The sequence below is a fragment of the Callorhinchus milii genome, unplaced genomic scaffold, assembly GCF_018977255.1.
Source record: "Callorhinchus milii isolate IMCB2004 unplaced genomic scaffold, IMCB_Cmil_1.0 Scaffold3, whole genome shotgun sequence".
NCBI lineage: Eukaryota > Metazoa > Chordata > Chondrichthyes > Chimaeriformes > Callorhinchidae > Callorhinchus > Callorhinchus milii.
Window position 1 is genome coordinate 68,582,662 of NW_024704744.1, and position 22,503 is coordinate 68,605,164.

Sequence of the window (22,503 nt, forward strand, 5' to 3'; positions counted from 1 at the left end):
TTCATTTGCAAATGATTTTATTAACAAAAACTTAATAAATCATGAGCATTACAATTCATAAAATGTAGTTTATCGGTATCTATCACGCTCTCTATCTTTTGATCGTTTAGGACTTTATTTCTGTCTTTTTTCCTTTCTTCATCCCTGCTTCTCGATTTCTTTTTACTTCGCTTGTGGTAGTCATCTTTGTCTTGGGATGTACTCCTGCTTCGGCTCCGATATTGGTCTCGTTTCTTTTCACTCCTCCCCTTTTCCTTGCAATATTCATCCTCATAACTGCTGCTTTTGTCAGTTGTTGCCTGTTGAGTCAAAACATAACATCTCATTCCTCTGGTCACATCTGATTATTTTGACTAGCTTGGCTTTACTTTTATTATTATTTTTACTTTTCCCTCAAATCTCCTGAAGTCAGTCAGTGAACTTGCTCTTGGGACAGGGAGAGGAGAGGATGAAGGCTGCAGTCGTGGGGCCAAAAGTGGAGGCAAATGGGTAGAACTGGGCATTATCCACATGTGTATATATATGTAAGAAATATATGTACCCTTGCCTGCAATCAATATCACCAAAGGGAAGCATGTCGATGGGAAAAAAGGAAAGGACCCAGGATGGAAGTACACCACACGACTTCAGAGTAGGAGAAGCCATTAGATGAGAGGGATACCAGTGATCAGTGCCCAATTTGTAAAGGGATAGAGGTTTACTCACATTGAAGGTTGAATGAACGAAAGACTAATTACAGTACAATTATACAACAAAAGAATAATCCTTGTATTTGGTAAGCACCTTTCATGTCAGTGGGGACATCTCAAAGGTGCTTCACAGGATATGGCGTAAAGAGTAATAACTTGCGTGAACACAGCAAGCAGGTGGTGTACAGCAATGTCTCACAGCCATGAAGTGAATGACCAATTTTATTAGGAGATTGTTGGCCAAGACACTGGAAGAAACTCCCTTTTTGAAAAGCATATGGGATGTTTAACATCCACCTGAACAGGCAGGTGGGTCCTCAGTTTAACAAAAAGGTGTATACATACGATCTTATACTACAATGTAATGCTTTTGCTGAAAATTTCTGAGAAGCAGAATGTTAATTTGTATTTGAATACACAATCATTAACCAATACCTTGCACTTTGCCTTGTGTCTGTCACTTTCTTCCTCATCTGAATATTGATGTCTTTTCTCTTTGTGGTGTTTCTTCAAGTGTCGGTGGCTTGCACCCACCTCATCCGCATCCAGCATCAGTTCATATTTTGAGCTGCATTTGCGTTAAGGGAAAAGCATTTTTAAAATGCTTCAAGCAATATGCATTTGGGTAACAATTTATAGATTATATTTGAGAATGAAGGACTATTCAGCTTCTTGGAAATATGCACTTATAAATAGTGCTCATGGTGTGAAAATCCCAACTAAAGCTGATAGTGGTTCAAGGTTAAACTTCAAATAGGCTTCACTCCCATTCAAGAGCTACGGGTTTGCGATGTTAACTTTCTCCATGTGACAATCAAGCTTACTTGGCAGCACAACCTATCAAAAAAACATTAATTTATCCCTCAAGCTTTCACCTGGATTTAATTTTTCTCCCAAAAAAATTCTCTGAAAAAAAATGAAAATCACGCAATTCAAGATCACTCCACATTCACCAATTATATTCTAATTGCTGAATGGGTTATGGTTAGTGAGGGAGACAGATTAACACTGGTTGAAACAGTCTAAGGATACTCCTGTTTTGGTTTTGCTTTATCCTTCAGAGCAACATTGGAATTTTTACCACGGTCTTTCTCATACTCCAAAAAATCATCCTTGGTGTATTTTCCACCTGCAAAGATAAGTTTTAAAAACATTCAATTATACATGAATTAAGCTACTATGTAATTTAAGTTATTCTTCTGTCCGGTTTTGGTGAACCCTCTTTAGGAAGGATGTCAGTGTGGGGGGTGTTGTCAGAAGCAATAGTGAGCCTGAGAGTATCTGGTTCTACCATTGGGTGCCAAATTAGAAATGTGTTCTATTTGCAAGCATTGATATCTCACATTTTGATGAACAATATAAAATAGCAAATTAAGAATACCCAATCCATTATATCCATTACCCATAAAATCTCTTAAATCCCTGCATGACTGATTCTCTTCAGTTGCACAGCAAGCAACCCAAATGCTATGCAAAGTACAATGAAAGAAATTTGAAGATTGCCTTGATTCTGAAACTGATATTCTATACAAATCCTTTGTGTTTACACCTGCACAGGCTGATAATTGTCCACCGAGGAGTACACAGTAGGATAGATCGGAGACAACCACCTCCCTGTTAAAGCCAGTCTTGACAAAATAATCGGACATGGCTCATTATTTAATTCATCCTCCTTCTATGGGAGGTGTCTGGGCTCTGATTGCCATCTCCTTCACTCAGAGCTTTTCAATGGCAGAGTGATATACCACATACTTTTGGTCCACCAACCTACCAATGTCATCATAAAACATTACTGGCAATTTGTGAAGAATAGAGTTATTGTTAAATTAAATCCGGATGAATACTACACATGACAATAAAATTGAAATGCCATGACCAATGTTTGTTTTTTTNAAAAAAACACTCCAATCCGACCTTTCCCTTTCCATTTAATTTTAGCTACAGATTGGCTGAAGTCCACATGTATTCTCCGGTCATCTATCAGCACATTGTCCATCTTAAAATAGGCTTTTTCACAGTCCTCATCCTGAAAGATAATAAAAATTACAATTATCTGAAGTAATTTCTGAAAGGAAAGTAACTCTATCCAGCACTGAAGGATGAATAGAACTTGGACACAAGCATTCACCTTTTTTAGAGTAATTTACAAAAGAAATATATCAAAACAAGACCAAAAAGGACTGAAAATTAAAAGTACCAAAAGCATAAAATACGTTTCTCTACTGAGACAATCTCAAAATGTTGCGATTCACATTTTCTTTATTAATCTACTAAATCGTCAATCCAGAACATGAACTCTCAAGAATCAACCCATCCCTACAGCACTGTACTCTGTTAGTTCCTACCAATAGAGCTTGGCATGGGAGTCAGTATTCTTGCTTTAAATCATATGAAACTTATTTAAAGGTTTGAAACTTATTCTAAAGTTTAAAAGATTTTAGTAAAGGCCCAGTGGCCTACACAACTCAAGCAGCACTGAAACAGTCCAAATCTCGACTGCACACAGACATATATAAAAATATGCATTTCCTATATGAGAAAATGCACCCCAGAATTTCCTGAGCATTTCTTTTGTTGTAATTCTGAGTGAAATTTTGATGGCACAGGATATTTACTAAATCTCTTTATTTTGCCCATGAAGAATTTAAATACTGACTCCAATGACTGCTTAAGAATTATGAAAGAGAAGTTAACTTTTTCAGATAATGTAAACAGTATAAACAGTAAATATTACAGTCTCTATGTTCAATATAAATACAGCACTGAAAAATTAACAATAATGTGTAACACATGCTTTGAAGTTTACTCAGAGAATGGCACATACAATGCAGTACCATATAGAATACCAAATAACTAAAGAAAAATGTAACTATACCTTTTCAAACTCAATGAAGGCATAGCAGAGAGACTCTCCAGTTTTCCCGTCTCGAATGATCTCACAGCTGCAGAATAACACACATTACTATAATTCACTTTGATATATAGGCGCTAATATTAGACAAATAACATTCACACTGGGTTCTACCTTGCGGGTTGAAATAACCATGTCCAAACACCAATGAAAAGGATAATAGAATTGAGGACACTGGTAATTCTGTATACTTGTGTTTACGTATGGTTTACACTGAGGCAATAAGTGCAGACCACAGAAAGGGGGAAATGAAAAACTCACTCAAGCTCCTCCTACCAGCTGTTCACAGACAAGCAATAGCAGAGGAGCAGTTCACCTGCTTAACCTGGTCAGAATTGATGCATAAAGACACAGAAAGGAGAGAAACAAATAACTTGCAAAATAAAACACCTATTAAGCCCAGATTTATGGATCGTTTCCATACTCTTCCTACTGTCACATTCAACTATCATTAACCATAATGGACCTGGACAGTTTATTACCATAAACACCTATTACCTCCAGATTCTTCATGAAATGCATCAATTAGTTTGAAACCATGTCAAAAAGTACCTTTTGATTGATCCAAATCTTGAAAAAATAACTTCCAAGTCTTCATCTGTGGTAACTGGATTGAGTTTACAAACAAACAGCACATTTTCAGGGGGCTTGATGTCTGCATCTGGCAAATCTCCGACCTATAACACAAGAAACTTTGTGACTCTGGCATTCACGTTTTCTTTTGCGGCCATCACCTTGGCAAAGAAATAGCTCAGATTAATCTTGTTGCATATACCCCACAGGACTCCGAGCTTATGGCCATCGTGTTATAATGGGATTGTTCTTTACAAAGAAACAACTCTCCACAATTTGTGACAACAAAGATGGTTAGTGCACAGATTAAAAATGTCTTAAAAGATCTTTTTATTCAAGTCACTGCAACTGCTTCCCTTACCATTTCCAGCAAAATGGCTCTTGTCTTTGCTTCTTTCTCTGCCAATTTTTCTTCAACTTCCTCTACAGACATTCCTTTGTTGTCATTTATTTCTTCATCAGCTCCTATTCTTCCACTCTAAACAGAATCAAAACACATTTCACATAACACATTATTGTTACTTGAATTTCTGTGTGAATTTCTATTCTTTGAATGAACATTTCCTCCATGACCATACAGATTTAGCTCTAAGGCCAAAACTGCATATTTGATTTTTCACATGGCATGAATCTTCCTTATTGCAAATATGTGCTTGAAGCAGAAAAAACAACAGTTCATATCTACATAACCTTGTCACAATCTATACAAATGTTTAACCAAATACATGAAAGGCATAGAAGCCACCAAAACACTCAGAAATTATGAGGTATAATAAAATCTTCATAGAAGTGTTTCTAATAAAAGGGAGGAGTAACAATAAGAACATAAGAAGCAGGAGGAGGCCATTCAGCCCCTCGAGCCTGCCCTGCAATTTAATAAGATAATAGCTGATCTTCTAACCTAATTCCATTTACCCGCCCTATCCCCATATCCCTTAATGCCTTTAGTAATAATATTATTATTATTATTAGTTTTTAAAAATCTATTGATCTCAGACAAACACGGTAAAACAATGTAAAATAAAATTCAAAAGTACAGTATAATTGTAATACATTGCTACAACAAAAGAAGCATGAAATAGATGTTGCACTGAATGGTTTTCTTTTATAAATCTGTACGTTTCTGCAGAAATAGAAAGAAGCCATATAGACCACAAGAATATTCTTATGCATAATGCTTGCAGGAACAGGTCTATATGACTTATGGATGAAGAACAGTTGACCTGTTATACTGCATTATATTTTAATATACTGTGAGTTCAGCTATAACACAACACAGCACATTGTGGTCAGGGACTCCCAGTATAGGGATGTGCAATAGGTTTCTCGCGCCGACCGGTCAGCTTCATGCACAGCAAGCAGGGCTTTCGGATGTCAGCAATGTCCCAAGAACTGCTAGAAATACTCTCGAGAGCAGTCGCCACTGACTAGCCTGGCTTCCGTACACCATGCAGCGGTTACATCATCAGTGACTTGATGACCCAGAACCTTTGAACACCGGCCACATTATAATTCAACCATTAGAACACTGATCTTCATTTTATGGACCCCAACCGCCAACACCAACGAAAAATTGTACTTATAAAGTACCTTTCACTTTGGGAGTACAACTCAAGGCCAGTTGAGGGTTAGCACTCAAGTTGGGGGCTGGATGCAGGAGGGGTGGCGGTAACCATAGTATTAAAATGGGTTTAACATAATGTTAACTGCATAAGTAAACTGATCACTAGGTCGCTACATTTTTTAAACTCACATCCAACTGTTCTTTGGTTGGTTCTGGTGAACGATCAGGAATTTGCAAACCTGGAGGGTCATCATATGGATCATCCAATATTACTGTGTGGGTTATCCTATTATGAAAGAAACAAAAATTATTTAATGTATGCATAAAACTACATTCAGTAACTGAATCATTAAACTTTTTTTTTAAATCTTAGCTTTGTAACAATTTTACACATGGTGGTAGAGGGAATGAGGTAGAGGGCAATGCTATAAAAGACCCACAGTTGCCCAAAACACAAGGTTAAGATTCACACTGTAACTAAGTGTGATGTATGCTCTCTTTTTGTGGTATGAAAAGGATGTACTCAATGTTATTTCCTGAAGATAGGAGGCATGAATGCTTGTGTAAAAAACCCTGCTATGTAATTATTATAATTATACAATGTTGCAAAATATTATCTTGTTTCACATCATTAACTGCTTTCCACAATTGCACAAAGGCTGAAAACTTGTCAAGATAAAGAGTATAAGCATAATTTTGTCAGAATGATAAGAAGATAATTTTCAGCAAATTGGTAAGACACATCATTTATATGTCTTATATCTCTTTCCTTTTCCCTATGCATATACTGAAGTTTCAACTGTCGTAAACAACCTCAGCTTTGGAGACTGGTTATAATAATTCCATTAGACAAGAGAACAGAAACAATTCCATGGTATTTGTCTATTTAGTGTGTTAGAGACAGAATATGCTACAAAGATCCCAAATAGGATTCAGAAACATATGGATGGAAGGCTCCAGGAATACAAATGTGGTATTTGAAAAGGATAGAGATGTGCTGACCTCGTGAGAGTGCAATTTTACTTTTAACATGAGTCGGCTATGGACTTTGGTTACCTGTAAATCTGATACAAATTTTTAAAGACACTAATGATTGAAAAATGCCAATACACAAAAACCCTGTTGTAACACCATGATCTGGGTCATCAGATCCATGTTAACCCTAAAAACAGACAGACTTCCAGGTCATTAGATCTATGTTAACAGTGAACCTGCACTCTCACGAGGCTCTTAATAACTCAGTAAGTCCCATTGGTAAAAGGACACATCATATCCTTTCTTTTTTTAAAAAAACTTCTATCGTCAGACTATTCAATACGATTTAATAGTTCACACCTAACATCTTGGTATGGGCAGCAATCCTTGTCAACGAAGACCTCATTGATTTTCATCAGAACATCCATGCCTTCAGTCACCTCACCAAACACAGTATGTGCACCATCCAGGTAATCCAGGTTTTCTCCTGCAGTCATTAAGAACTGGGGTAGAGAAAGAAGAGAAATCAACAACAATAATTTAAATTTAAATGATCCATATGATAATTTTCCAGGTTTGCAAATTCCTGATCGTTCACCACAACCAACTAAAGAACAGGTGGATTTTCACTTATAAAAAAAACTCTCAAGCTCTTCATAAACGCAGTGGACACCAAGCAGGAAAATAAGAGGTGCAAAGAGGTTAACCAAAGACAGATCAATTTAATTTAAGCAAAACAAATGGATCAAATTTCTTTCTGAAGTAAAACCTCAAATTTCAGTTACTGGCAGCAGCTCAAGAGAAAATATTTATTCATTTTTACAAGTGTGAAAACACAGAAATGGAAAATATATCTTCAGTTACACACATTGCTGCTTCCAATAATCATGATTTTTCACTGTTACTATCACCACCTCCAGCTGAGAATGCACATAGGCAACTAGAATGCATGTCCACACACATGTGTATAAAATTATGTGATATCAATCTACCTGAGATCCATGCTGATCACTCCCATTATTCACCATGGAAACAGTCCCATATTTCTTATGTTTAATTCGAGGCACCTTTTCTGCCTCAAAAAATCTGGCTTGATCTCCATACAGCTTACTGCAAGACAGTAAAGGAAAACTTATTCAAAAACGGCAAGTTTAATCTCAATTATATAAAAACATTTATACGAGTACTTGCAACATGAGTGATGCCAAGTGCAAACAACTAGACTTAAAAGCTGGTACTTTATAGAGAGCTTGATGATGTATTGATCACCTAGGACTAAAATATTAGTTCAACGTTGTACACAGGTTTAAATGTGTTTCGACCACTATGCAATTGCGCCTTGCGCCGTGGAGTCCTGTAGCTCAGTGGTTAGAGCACTTGCTTTGCAAGCGAGAGACCTGAGTTCAATTCCAGGCAGAGGGCAAAACCTTGGGCAAGTTTTCTTACTCCACACAGAGCCTATAATAATCCCTCCAAAAACCCAAAACAATAATAAATTGGTCATTTTCAATCTACAACTGTTTTGTGGGACATTGCTGTGCGCAATTGGCTGCCGCGTTCGCCCACAAATATACAGTCAATTCACTTTACAGTGTGTTCTGTGAAGCGCTTTGGGATGTCCTCCCGACGTGCAAAGCGCTATATCAAATGCAAGGATTATTATTATTATTATAGGATGCACTCCATTTCAATACAAAAGTAATTATCATAGGAAACACATATTCGATATTCCATGACATGCATAGCAAGGAGTTTCCAATACATTTGATTATAGTCTGAAAGCCTATAAACTGAAGAGATAGCAATTGATCCTCAAATCCTTTGTAGGCGAAACAAATCTGCTTTTCGTCTTAAGATAGCACACATATTTACATCTGAGTTCTGTCTGTGGAACACCAAGTCATTAAATTCATTTTATATTCCGAACATTATTCATCAGCGGAAATTTCCCTACAAGTACATAGTTACTACAGTTTATAAAAAAAACTCTGAAGCGCTTTGAAATATTTTGCTGTGATAACAAAATGCATCGAATGCATGAATTATTATTACAATAAATATGTTGTCCTCTCAAGGATCTGGGCCATCTCGGGCCACAAATAATTTACTGGCAGATAAACTTTACGCAGTACTGTACTCGTATGCCACCATCCTGATTTGCAGAAACGGCATGTTTTCAATACATTCAAGGCCTTGGAGGCCTAGGATTATTACTGTGCTAGCTGATGGCATGGTCGAAGAGGAGGGTTTTGAGGCAGGACTTGAAGGAGGCTAAGGAGGGGGCGAGGCGGAGTGATTGGGGAATGGAATTGCAGAGATTGGGGGCAGAGTGGCTGAAGGCTCTCCCGCCAATGGTGGGACGGGTGACATGGAGCAGCCCGGAGCCGGCTGAGCAGAGGGAACGGGCAGGTTGTTAGGAGGTTAGGAGGTCACAGAGATAGGGTGGGGCGAGACCACGGAGGGCTTTGTAGGTTAGGACCAGGATCTTGAACTGGATCTTCCGAAGGATAGGGAGCCAATGGAGTCGGGCAAGAATGGGGGAGATGGGGTCACGGATTTGGTGCGGGAGAGGACACGGGCTGCAAAGTTCTGGATTATCTGCAGCCTGTGGAGGGAGGAGTTGTGAAGGCCGACAAGCAGGGCGTTTGCATAGTCGAGCCTGGAGGTGATGAAGGCATGAACAAGAGTTTCAATTGGCCTGTAACTGCCCCTCATACATACATCTTTAAAAAACTATGTGCTGAAATTTATGAAACACAAGAAAGACACTGGCAATTCACAGCAGGTCCGTCAGCACTGGAAAGAGAGGAATAGCTTGAGGTTTCAATCACCTTTGACCAGGAAAAGCTATCGGTCGTGATAATAAATCCTTGCATTTTTGATATAGCGCTTTTCACGTCGGGAGGACATCCCAAAGCGCTTCACAGAACACACTGTAAAGTGAATTGACTGTATATTTGTGGGCGAACGCGGCAGCCAATTGCGCACAGCAATGTCCCACAAACAGTCGTAGATTGAAAATGACCAATTTATTATTGTTGTTGGTTTTGGAGGGATTATTATTAGGCTCTGTGTGGAGTAAGGAAACTTGCCCAAGGTTTCGCCCTCTGCCTGGAATTGAACTCAGGTCTCTCGCTTGCAAAGCGAGTGCTCTAACCACTGAGCTACAGGACTCCACTGAACAGTAACTTCTTTCAGATGCTGATCGATCTTTTGCAGATTTCTAGTTTTTCTGTTCTCATCTGGCTCGCAGCCCCAAAAAATAGAATATCAGTAGGACAAGATTTATTTTCCAGATTAAAAATATTTAATTCACCTGAGTGGATCTTGCTGGCACAAATGGCTCCATGTTTGGTGACAAAAAATCAATAAAATTGATATACCTTTGCTATAAAATACAAGTTTGTTCATAATTGAGTGGAAGGGTGGTGCGGCCTATTCACAAAGTGCTGAATCCTTTGTAAGGGATACATTGATAAACTACTCAGTTATTTGGTGTTTCTCTTCTCCCTCCGAACCTCTCCCCATAGTGGGCGGGTTATGTATATGAAGATGTTGTTGTTACTTTAATCATAAAGTGTTTATAGTGCCAGCCTCTGTACACTGAAGAAGGATGAATGTTTACATTTGAAATGGCCTCATTTAATGGGAAGAAGGTCCAGGAATCCATAATAGCTTCCAGAAAGTAATTGAACCAAAAATGTGAAAAAGAAAAATTTAAAACGGCATTGGAAAAGGCAAAGGATCAAGAAGGAAGAATTATCAAACAAAGTCAAGTACTTGTCAATGATGCTCAGGGCATGAAAACAATCTCAGCCTGATCCGGTATATCCATCCTAAGACCAATACGGATTTCCTTTTTTCTATAAGGATATTTGTAAGGAGTCCTGTAGCTCAGTAGTCAGAGCTCCAGCCTCGCATACAAGAGACCTGGGTTCGATTCCCAGCAGGGCGAAACCTTGGGCAAGTTTCCTTACTCCACATGCATGATAATAATCCCTCAAGAAAAAAAATAGTAAATTAGTCACTGCAACCACGACTGTTTGTAGGACACTGCTGTGTGCAATTGGCTGGCGGGTTTTGCCCACAAATATACAGTCAATTCACTTTATAGTATATTCTGTGAAGCGCTTTGAGACATCTAGAAGATGTGAAAAGCGCTTACATCAAATGGATTATTATATGTACGTGTTGCTGGAAGAGTTGGCAAATAAGATGAGCTGCAGCTAGCTTTTCCTGAAATGTCCAAAACGTTTTTAATTAGGGTATTTAAGAAGAAATTCATATTTACAACACACATTCAGAATGATTAAAGAGTTTGCAATTACAATAAAGTCATCTTCTCTGCAAATTTTTAGCCTAAGATAAAAACAATGGAAATCCATCAGTAAAATACTTTTGCCGCTGGCAGAATGGCGTACCAGTGAAACGTAGATTTAAAGCATAGAAATACAACAGGTCAGGAAATAGGGGTCACTGCTAGTTTGCCTTGGGGAAAATCAATTCAACTAAATATATTGAGAATTTGAGCAAAACAGGGCACTTAGGAAATATCCTTTTACAATGGATTAATTGTTCTATGAATTAAACAATGCAAAGTGATTCTAGCCAAGTGCTCGGAATTTGAACTCCTTTTTGAGAGACGAAGATGTGACAAGGCACTATATCAAATGCAAGGATTATTATTATTACTACTAGGATGCCTCAATTACCTGGTTGTCATTTTGTTGTGGGCTTTCACCCTGATTATTCCTGCTCTCTGCTGATTGATCTTTAAAAGAGATAGCAGAGACACAACTGCCTTGTTCTGCGCTGTAAATTTCTAATGGTTTCGTGCATTGGTAAATCTCCCCATGGCTTAGTGTAACTAGCCTGAGTTCCTGCAGACTGACTACAGGCTGAAAACTATACCAAATATTTTGATACGTTTTGCAATGCAAATGAGTCCTTGAACTTACTCTCAGCAATATGCCTAAGCATATAATGTCATTTACAAATTCGTGTCTCCTGATTTCAGAATTGCTGGAATGTAATGGTCAAGCAGTTCTAGACCACTTCAAACCTTAAACACAGCTCCCATCTTCTCTCAGTCGTGCCTTGCCCTCTTCTATAACCATTCACACATTCTCTGAGTCTTACATTTTTTCTTTCTATAATCTCCCTCTCTTGCCTTCTTTTGTCTTGCACCGTCACACCTATGATTTCACCATCTTCTGTCCCCCCACCTAAATTTTTCCTTTGTTTTTCCCTGCCCCCTTCTCTACTTGTCCTTATAATCTACTCCCTTCGAACATTCCCTGGTTCTGATGAAAGATTATCGACCTGAAACATTAACTAATTTTTTAAAAATCCTCTCCATAGATGCTGCCTGACCTGCTGGGTGTTCCCAGCAACTTGTTTTTATTTCAGATTTCTAGCATCTGCGTATTTTGCCTTTTGAAGCAGTTCTAGAGTTTATTAGATATACTCAGCCTTTCATAAACCAATGTTGTGTTTGACTTATTCCTCAGTATTGCAGTACGTTTACATTTAAGGTCTTAAATATACCGTACATCACTGCACAAAATACTTACTATGCTATGGTGTTATGGCTCACCTTCAAAGCCCTCCACGGTCTTGCTCCCCCCTACCTCTGCGACCTCCTAACCCCCTATCATCCAGCTGGCTCCTTCCGCTCCACGGGCTTCGGCCTTCTTCATGTCCCCCGCCTTGTTTGCCCCACTATTGTTGGCGGGCAGACCTTCCGCCACTCTGCACCCACCCTCCGGAACTCCATCCCGCAGTCCCTCCGCTTCGCCCCGTTCCTTGCCACCTTCAAGACGCATCTCAAGACCCTCCTCTTCGACCGTGCTTTCAATCTCCCTGCTTCTCCCCCTGCCCTCCACCCTCCCCGACCCAAACCCCCAGCTCGGGTCCGTAACTCTGTCTGTTTAGTGCCTTGGGACATCCTCCCGACGTGAAAGGGGCTATTACAAATGTAATTTTGTTGTTGTTAATGGAGTTGATTTCTGAGTGTAGGTCTAATTGCATTGGAAAGCTATAATTAAACCTATCATAAAATATTTTTTTCTGCGCCATTCGTTTTATTTGGAGAAAGTGTAATTATTGTTTGTGATATTCTTCCAGAATGCAATGAATACAAGTCTCATTGAGATCAGTGAAAATGTAAAGTTGGGCAGAGAGTATGCCTTGCTGGGAAATTATGATTCTGCACTAGTTTACTACCAAGGCGTGATTGAACAGATTCAAAAATACTTATCCTGTGTCAGAGATCCTTTGAACAAACAGAAATGGCAACAAGTAAGACACTTTACTTATTTTTCTATTATGTGTTTACTTAATAAAGAGATGATGGATGCCTTATAGTTGCTGATGCAGGTTAACTGCTGTACTTGTCTTTTATTATTTTAGTCTGTAGTTTAGAAATAAACCTACCAGGTTATATAAACCTATCAAACAACATTCACTTCAAACTGAGCAATAATGAGAAGGAAGTTGCATGACTACTTTGGTTTGCATTGTTACACCCCTGGCGAAGTCACTAGTTAACTACAGGACCATCTTACAAGCTAGCGCCCCAAATAACATGCAATGGTTGAAAAGAAAATTATTCAAAAGCAGACCGACAAAGCGAGAACAGAAAAGGTTGTTAAAATTCATCAGAGTGGTCTAAAAAGAGTCTGGGTGAGAATCTCCAACTTAGTGCTGAGCTCTGCAATTTGAATAAAACATTTCCAGAAAATCAACAGAAGCAAATGCAGGACATGAACTGCAGCTCTTTATAGCCCTTTAACTTTTTAAGTAAGGCACTGATGGCGACAGTAGTCTTTTGCCACTTTGTTAAACAGTCCATTTTCTAGTCCACCCAAGTGAATCTGCAGTTGCTGATATGATAGAATCCGTTTTATTTGACTGTGAGATGGATGCTCCCGATGGGTCAATAGGAACCAAATTCTGTTATCCATTTCTCATACTTCTCAAGGTCTGCAGCAGCCACAGACTTTGAGACTTTTTTCAAAGACATTTCAAAATCTTCCATAGTTGTTGGCATCTGCAGCTCATCCCTCGATATGTTTCTTATTTCCTCTGGAGTCAGACCTTGGATGCGCCGTCGCATAGCCATCATGGAGGCATCCCTGTACACAATAAATACCTTGATATATTACACAGGGCAGCAGTAACTGAAGAGCACAGCCATTACCTCATCTTATTCCTCAACACAGATATATACATTTCCAATCTTGAATATTGTGCACAAAAGGAAGAAATTTAAAAACCAAAGTACTGGAGTGGCTTTGCCAACTGCCTTTTTACTTCTGGAACCTGATTCAATTAAGTCCAGACTGCTGGGATGAAGCCTCCTGTACTGGGTGCAAGTGACCTGTACGAAACAAGTTGGTCAACAGAAAGATAAAGGAGTCTTTTTGATCGATAGTCATATCTACATCAGTCTAGCGGTGCACTAGGAATTGCTGGAAACACTTGTGTACGTCACATGTGCAAGAAAAGATGTCAAAGTTGTCCTGACATTCTAGAAGTGATGTTGGCCACTTTCATAAACATGCCACATTATACTGCGGGGTTTAAGTTTATGGACCCAAACCATTATCTTATGACAGGGTTGACCTTTAATCCCTTGCACTTACCCTCAAACTAGGCTCGTTAGTTTCTGATTTTAACTGTTTAAAAAAAGGTATTTGTTGGATTTTCAAATTGAAGAAAATTAATTGCCACTGATAATTTTTTTTAAAAAAATGTCACTTTCTGCACTGCACACGACAATCATTTTTGTAGTTAAAACCCCCCACTAAAAATAAGGTAAAAGAAACATCGATATTATCTGTTTAAATAAAAAGCGGATCAAGAGGACAATAATTTATACATCTTTAACACTGGGAGGACATCTCAAAGAATCTCATGCAACTGACTGGGAACAGGGGATTAAGTGAAGGCACAAGAGAAATAACATGGAAACAAAGTAAAACATGGAAACCAAGATATCGTTCACCCCAAACAAACCTGCAAACATTGGTAATGTCTGCTCCAGAGTAACCTTCCATTTGTTCCGCTATTTTCTTGATATCTATATCATCTGCTACCTCCAGTTCTTTGAGGTTAATCCGCAGCAGTTCCTCTCTGCCCTTTGCTGAAAAAGTAAATTATTTTGAAGTAAATGCTCGGGTTGGCAGTATAATATTGACATCTAGTGGATCCTTTATTCAAAGCTAGTACTGAAAAGTTCAAAATCCTGAATTTAAATCTTTTAAGTGTGAAGCCAAAGTTAAGCAACTTCCCATTTCATATGTTTTTCTTTTATACTTGAACAACGTTTTAAATTTTGCGAGAAACAGCACAACAGAACTGAATTAATCCATCATTAGCAAAACAATCTCCTCAACCATCAACCGGTCATCTCATGGTGGTTTAGAGATACCTCGCTGGTGTAAATGTCCATCACGACTGCCTACATACAGTCAATATACTTTACAATAATTATCTGTCAAGGCCTTTCAGATGTTTTGACATGATAGAATGCTATACAAATGCAGTTTGCTAAGAGAATCTTTTGAGATCGTCACTACTATACTCAGGACTATGCCGAAGGATAGTGGTGAAAAGACTTTTACTTAAATAAAGATTAGGCAATTGTTTAATATCTTACATACTTATTATAAGCATTAGGTGTAGTCTCCATCATCTGAAGTATTACCAGTACCTGAGGGCAAAGGAATATAAACTCGCTTTTCTAGACGTCTTCTTAGAGCTTCATCAATATCCCAGGGAAAGTTAGTCGCTGCCAGAACCATGACCATTTTAGAAGGATCATCATTTTCTGAAGCACCACCAACACCTAGAGTATATGGAGAGACTGCATCAATAAGTGATACACATTCCCTACAATTCACTCAAACAGCCATCATCTAAGATTGGAGTGATTTCTTGGTGCTCCTGGAGTACAAATGGCTGTATTTTTGCAAGACATTGCATATCACATGATTTAATTGTTCTTCTGTGGCCACAACGCTCCATAAAATAAAAAACTGCTTTTTCCAACTTGGCAATTCAGGCCTGTATTACTGACTGAAGGCTACATTTGAGTTTGTGAACCAGATAGCCCTGAGGTCTGAACTGTCAGTTTGCTACATTCACCGAGGTGGGAATAACTTATTAAATCCACGTAAAAATAATACATCTTCTCTTTGTCTTTTTAATCATGCTTAAGAACGCCACCTCGCGACGAGCGACCGGTTGCAGACCCTGATCTTGACTATGAGTTCCATTAAGATGCGTGCATACCATCCATCTGAACAAGTAGCTCTGCTTTCACTCGTCTGCTGGCCTCATGTTCCTCAGCAGTTCCTCGCCGACTGCAAATGGAGTCAATTTCATCAATGAAAATAGTTGTTGGGGCATAAAACCTGGCCTCCAAAACAAGAAACACAAACGCGTAGTCATGATTCCACAGCAACACTTATTATTATGACATTGCTAGCAACTAGGTCAACAGTGGCCCGGGAGCTTTTACAGTGCATATGTTACCAAATGTAATTTTTAACACTTGCCTACAATAATAGTAATCCTTACATTTGGTATACTGCCTTTCACATTGGAGGAAATTCCAAATGCACTTCATAGGATTCGCTATAAAGTTGCATTGACTATGTGTCTTGTGGGCAAACCCAGCAGCCAATTTACACACAGCAATGCCCCACAAAGGGCCATGAATGACCAATTTTATTTCGGGGTTTTTGGCCAGGGCACCGGGAGTAATTGCCTTTTCTTTTTGAATGGTGCCATGGGATCTTTAACAGCTACTTCAACAGGCAGACAGAGCTTCAGTTTAATATCTCATTTGAAGGACAGCATCTCCAACAGTGCAGTACACCCCAAGCACTGCATTGGTGTCATCTTAGCCTACAGGAGTTCCAAATCCTGCTCTGGGGCTAAAACACTAAAGTGTGATTTTAATATAAATAATAATCCTTGCATTTGATATAGCGCTTTCACGTCTAGACGTCCCAAAGCGCTTCACAGAATAACTGTAAAGTGAATGACTGTATATTTGTGGGCGAACGCAGCAATGCGCACAGCAGTGTCCCACAACAAGAGTGGGACTGTTTAACTAAAACGACTAAAACAGTTAAACTTTAAACTTTGTTTAACTTAGAAGGGATATTTACCATCAATTTTTATTTTTTACTTTTTATATTTTGATTTTTCTTTTTTGTAGATATTTGTATAGTCAAAGCTGATGTCGTCTGGTTGATGGAGGAGTTGCCGACAGTACGAGCAGGATGAATATCAGTATGTTCATTAAATTTAGAGTGCTATGGCAGTTTTGGCATAGAAGTTTATCTTTAGCCCTGCTCAAACTATAAGAATCTATTTCCTGCACATTAACAACACTAACTTGGAACCAAAGTGCTACATATTCTCCAGTGTCTAACACCAATTTACTGTAGCTGGAATTTTAAGACATCGAATATGATTTGTGATCATCTCCCCACCTGGCCGAACAGGAGCCAAATCATGTTTACAGGTTTCTTACACCTCAGATTCAGTTTTCTTTTCAATGCTATTAAAAAATAATATGATTTTGAAAGTTCCCTTGCTGCTATTTAATATGTGGTACTAACATACTTCATGCTCAAATGAAACAGCAAAATGAGACGTTGCAAATGTCGTTAAGATAGCAGTTTGGAAGAAGCTTAATTACAATGTTTTTAATGTTACAATAGATCATTATTCAGTTAATGAAGTCCAGATCTGCATAAATACTTACCATTTCAAACAATAAGCGGACAAGTTTCTCGGACTCTCCTCTATATTTGGAAGTGAGTGTTGATGAAGAGACATTGAAGAATGTTGTTCGACACTCCGTAGCTACTGCTTTAGCCAGCATAGTTTTCCCTGTCCCAGGGGGACCAACCATCAGCACACCCTGTGAATTACATGCAAGCACACTTACTTTCAAACTCTTATTATTCAGCATGTAACTGTAGCATCCAATAAAACCCACTGCCTCACAATGTCAAAACATCATAAAATGTTTTCCAGTAATTGCTGTCAATGTAGGCAAATATATGTATTTTAGTCCAAAACAAAATCCATAAACAATTGAGGTGAATGACCAATTTATCTACAGGATTGGATACTTGGAGAAACTCACTTCTCTTTTCAAACAGTACCTTTAGCATCCCATCAGTATAACAGCAAGGCTCACCCATAGTCTTTTAGGATTCCAGATTTTGCTTTGTTTCACATGAATAACATAATATCTACACACACAGCAGGAACCAAAATGTTCTTATGGACCTGAAACATTGACCCACTTTCCTTTCTCCATAGATGCTGCCTGACCTGCTGAGTTTTCCTGGCAATCTCTATTTTTGTTTCAGATTTCCAACAACTGCAGTATTTTGCATTTTACAGCAGGATTGGGTTGGGTACCTTTTTAACGAAGTGTAGATCTCAAAAACACTTGCATCTAACTTACTTTCCAAGGCCTTCTGATTCCTATGAAGAAGTCTGGCATCCACATAGGTAGAACCACTGCTTCCTCCAGTAATTTTTTGGCTTCCTCCAAGTCAGCTATATCATCCCTAAGAAAAACAATTTCTTAATTCAAAGTTTACACACTCCAGAATTTTACAAATCTAGAATTCTGACTTAGTTTTACAATGAGCACAATGGAATTGACCTTTGGCACATATTAAACATCACAAAAATATGTACAACAGGACAGTGTATTTTGATTATTTTAACAATTTGTTAATTATATCTCTCAAGCGTACACACCAGAATTCCTGCGTCTTAAAGACTGAACACTATCATCCTAAAATGTTAAGATCAGGCAGAATTTGGAGAACACTTAAATTTAGTTTCAATTCAGAAGTTCATTTTTTTCTTAGAAAAATCTGCAGAAAACCAGCTTCAAAATTAATACTAGATTTAATAATTTTCCATGATTCTGCTAGATCTTAAATGTTAAGACACTGGTCTTCAGGATAGGACTATAAGAAAGATCAGGTCTCAGACTGTAGACATAGATCAAACTGTTGTATCACTTGTTCTTTTAAAACAAATTGTTCAGAAGGTACCATGACATGCCAATGAATTTACTTACCATCGAACATTGGGATTTTGTGATATTATATCTCGCTCCAGAGCTTCTACAAGATCTCGATCATATCCTGTGCTATCAAATTTTCTTGGTTCACTTTCAGAGGTCTCAGGAGGTTTAGACTACAATTAACAATAAAAAAAATCTACTTATCCACATGTCTGATGATTTCCTAATCACATTCTACAGAAAATACCTTTATTTTAATATAAAATTAAAATATATTTACCCCAAAGAGTTGGAAATATACATCTATTCAAGTCTACCTATGGCATAATTGGAAGTGGAGTTAACCTATACTGTAGCCTGTATCATTCTTCTTACGAGATCCCAATAATTCCTTCCTTCTCAATATTCACTTTCTTTTAAAATCTGCAGTCGTTTACAATATAATCTTCACCTAAAGACTATTTCTTGATTTTATCCCTCTTGTTCCCTGAAAAAAGGTTCTCTACAAAAAGCTGCCATACAAGTCTCAAATCAGATTTTAGGTCTAGTATCTCACCAGTAAATGCCCATTAGAATATAATACATACAGTGAAGCTCCATTATAATGTGGCAGTTGGGATAGATAACCGATTTCAGTGTTGGCTGGCCAGTTCCTGCACTAAAAAATGACAAACTTCCAGATCATAAAATTGCTGCCAATATGTCTTCTCCTATGCTGCGTGTATGTAAAGCAGGAAGTTGGTGGTGACCCGATGTCACAGAAGTCAGCCATATTTAAGGTGTAGGAAGCTAAAATACACACCTTCTGGATCATTAATTTCAGCCGACAATTAAGAAATTAGCCATTTTAGTTTGAGAGCAGATCAGCTGCACAAATGTCCTGTCAATTGGGCACACGTTGCAACTGCATTATAACTGATTCCATGCTAGGGAGTAAGGAACAAACAGCAATACGATTTTCAACGCTAGAGAAGTTGTACCTTTTCCTCCTTTCCTTTGTTTTGAATTTCTTTCCTCTCCTTGCCTTTGACTGGTCTGACTCGGTCATTGTTTCCTATTCGGTTTGATGGACGGCCAGAACCTTTAACTGGACCTCCTGAACGGTCCTTTTGAGGTTTGAGGTCATTGCAGGGAGTAGACTGCCGTTTTCTTGGATGAGGCGATGGTCTACAAAGAGTATACAAATCAGCTTGGTCAGATTGAGTGAACCACCGTCATCTTAATGCTTCTTACTAACTAACTTGCACGCTATAACTATACACAATATATACAGGGCACCAAAAAGTTGTGATACCATTACAATGTCTAATAAGTCTTAAAGAAATTATGATTTTTTTAGATAATTAGGGTAGATAATTAGGGTGACTTTTTGGTCACCCTGTATTAGATATTTGTCAACTCTGTGTGTCTTCTGGCTCCGATGGTCGCGCTCTTGCTTCTGAGTTAGAAGGCTGTGGGTTCAAGCCCTAGTGAGGACTTTGAGCTCAAAGTTTAGGCTGACACTCTAATGCAATGCTGCATTATTTGAGGTGTCTTCCTTCGAATGAGATGTTAAACCAAAATCCCCTCTGCCAGGTGAATGTTAAAGATCCCATGACTGTTCGAAAAGAGATTTTCTCCTGGTGTCCTGGCCAACATTCCCTCAGATAAAATTGGTCATTTATTTCATGGCTGTTTGTGGCTCACTAAAGTGTACAAATTATGATGTCTCAACATGACGGTATCAGATGTAAGGATTATTTTATTGAGTAGGTGACCTTTCTGACAGCAGCAATTCTTCTGTTCTAAAGGAATTTAATCTTCTCAGCTCTTTATCTATTTCTTGCAACATCACTTAGCAGGACCTGGCTGTGAGAATGTGAATGGAAAGGTGACTTTAAACTCCAAAAAGGTTAAGGGTATAAAGTCTTATAGCAACTACCAGACAAAGTGAACAAATACCCAAAGATGCAAGAAGAGCAATTCTTCCTCCTATCTGGGGGAAGGCCTTTCTCATGGAAATGTTTTTCTCTGGGTTGTGTAAATGTATAGAACTTTGAACTATGCAGTGGATGTTACATGGGAATTATATTACATTATATATCTACGGAGGTTACATCTAACAAAAGAGCTTGTAGTGATTGCTTTTAAGGCAAACCATCAACCATTCTGCATACAGCAAGGTCTCACAGCCATCAATGAGTTGGACTGTACTTGCATTTGAATTACTGATTAACCTGCGAGATTCTTTCCCAGGACAACCCTTTTACTTTTAGAATAGTGCTACGGGATCTAAATATCTACCAGCAGTTAGACCTGAAAGAGATTATACCCTGAAGACCTAACATCTCAATGGTACTTAGAGAATACTTTAGCTAACTCATAAAACTATTCAACTAAAGTCTATTGTAACCACAATAGAACACTAATATTCATTAATGTGATTAGAACAAATACATGTGACAAACCAAGTTTGCTAGACAAAAATGTACAAGATTTCACATACTTGCGTTCTACAGGCACTGGCAGTGACCAGACTTCTAAATCCTGAGCTGGTCTTTCCTGGCGTACAGCCTGCAAAGGCGAACTTTCATGTTTAAAGCCATCCAGCGTTGTAATAATCTCCTTGACGTGCTTACATTCTTCACTTATCTCTTGCCATACCTATTGGATATACACAGGAGTAACAGGACTGTAATTCAGTTATGGGCTTTGGATTTATCTTACATCTGCTCGAATAGAAGAGGTGAACACAATGCTGGCGTGCACCTTTCAACCTAATCCATTAGGTTTGAGACACTTTTGAGACGTCTCAATGGCGTAATAAGGTGCCATTTCAAATGCAAGATTATTATTATTACTCTTCCTATTTTGATAAAACTGGGATGCTGAATTAAATAGGACAAAATTAGTCACATGGTTATTACAGTCCTGCTAAAAAAAAACGAGCAGCCTGTTAGAGAGGAAGACAGTGAGAGCATAGTGGTGAGAGATTTTGAAATTCTTTTTGGTTTGTTTTAAATATGACTGTGGGAACAAACAATATTATACAGATATCTAAAGTGTATTTGGAATTTGACAGACCTATCAGTTGCACCTTAGAGGGTGGGAAATTTAAACTGCTGGATGGAAATGTGGAGGCAACAATATAAATTTCATTCAACCAGATTAAGCATAAGAAACGACAAAGATATTGTAAACATAGATAAGAGTGTTTGTGGTTATTTTCCTCCTGCTTTTGCCCATCGGCTCCTTCCCCAGTTCGGGTGCTTTGGAATGTCCTTTTGATATGAAAGGAGTTATATAAATGTAAATTTGTATTGTATGGTACTTGTTGATGGCCAAGAAGCAGAAGTGAACAATGTTACACACGGTAAAGAGATGATGGCAACACTACTAAATATTTAGATATGAATAAGATTGAAGGAGAATGCTTTTATTTAAAAAATTGAGAAGCTGAGGTGAAGGACTGTGCCCCACCCACAGTGCAATCCAACACAAAGGCAGACACTCACAGGAGACAAACGGGTGAGTCACAAATCATAAATTATTGAAATGGTTGGGCGATACCAAGCCTAGGTATTAAAGGCAATTTAATCTTTACAATTTATCTCAAGTTTATTTTTTTGCAGTTGTTTCCAGCACACCATGTTACGTTACAACTTAAAATTGCAGATTCACCTCAATTGTTATTGTGAACAAATTAATTACAATGCTCCCACCTTTAATTTTATCCAAA

At 38.2% G+C, this 22,503-nt stretch overlaps 3 protein-coding genes across 3 annotated transcripts in view; 1 reads left to right on the forward strand and 2 right to left on the reverse strand.

The window, feature by feature from the left end:
* Positions 1-22,503, reverse strand: part of ppil4 (peptidylprolyl isomerase (cyclophilin)-like 4) — a 26,277-nt gene continuing 3,774 nt past the window's right edge. The window contains 11 exon segments of the mRNA XM_007894477.2: positions 1-116; positions 119-299; positions 1,125-1,257; positions 1,722-1,818; positions 2,604-2,715; positions 3,565-3,631; positions 4,153-4,277; positions 4,535-4,651; positions 5,927-6,023; positions 7,073-7,215; positions 7,705-7,822. Of these exon segments, the coding sequence (XP_007892668.2) occupies positions 70-116; positions 119-299; positions 1,125-1,257; positions 1,722-1,818; positions 2,604-2,715; positions 3,565-3,631; positions 4,153-4,277; positions 4,535-4,651; positions 5,927-6,023; positions 7,073-7,215; positions 7,705-7,822 (1,237 nt within the window). The 3' untranslated portion in view covers positions 1-69.
* Positions 12,822-22,503, forward strand: part of LOC103179275 (katanin p60 ATPase-containing subunit A1) — a 23,125-nt gene continuing 13,443 nt past the window's right edge. The window contains exon 1 of the mRNA XM_042332693.1: positions 12,822-13,012. Coding sequence (XP_042188627.1) covers positions 12,845-13,012 — 168 coding nt within the window. The 5' untranslated portion in view covers positions 12,822-12,844. The remainder of the gene's footprint in view (positions 13,013-22,503) is intronic.
* Positions 13,264-22,503, reverse strand: part of LOC121848510 (katanin p60 ATPase-containing subunit A1-like) — a 9,296-nt gene continuing 56 nt past the window's right edge. Inside the window, exons 2-10 of the mRNA XM_042332711.1 lie at positions 21,271-21,428; positions 19,766-19,952; positions 18,840-18,958; positions 18,210-18,315; positions 17,496-17,654; positions 16,010-16,136; positions 15,429-15,563; positions 14,732-14,858; positions 13,264-13,848 (exon numbers count right to left, since the gene is read on the reverse strand). Coding sequence (XP_042188645.1) covers positions 13,650-13,848; positions 14,732-14,858; positions 15,429-15,563; positions 16,010-16,136; positions 17,496-17,654; positions 18,210-18,315; positions 18,840-18,958; positions 19,766-19,952; positions 21,271-21,428 — 1,317 coding nt within the window. The 3' untranslated portion in view covers positions 13,264-13,649. The remainder of the gene's footprint in view (positions 13,849-14,731; positions 14,859-15,428; positions 15,564-16,009; positions 16,137-17,495; positions 17,655-18,209; positions 18,316-18,839; positions 18,959-19,765; positions 19,953-21,270; positions 21,429-22,503) is intronic.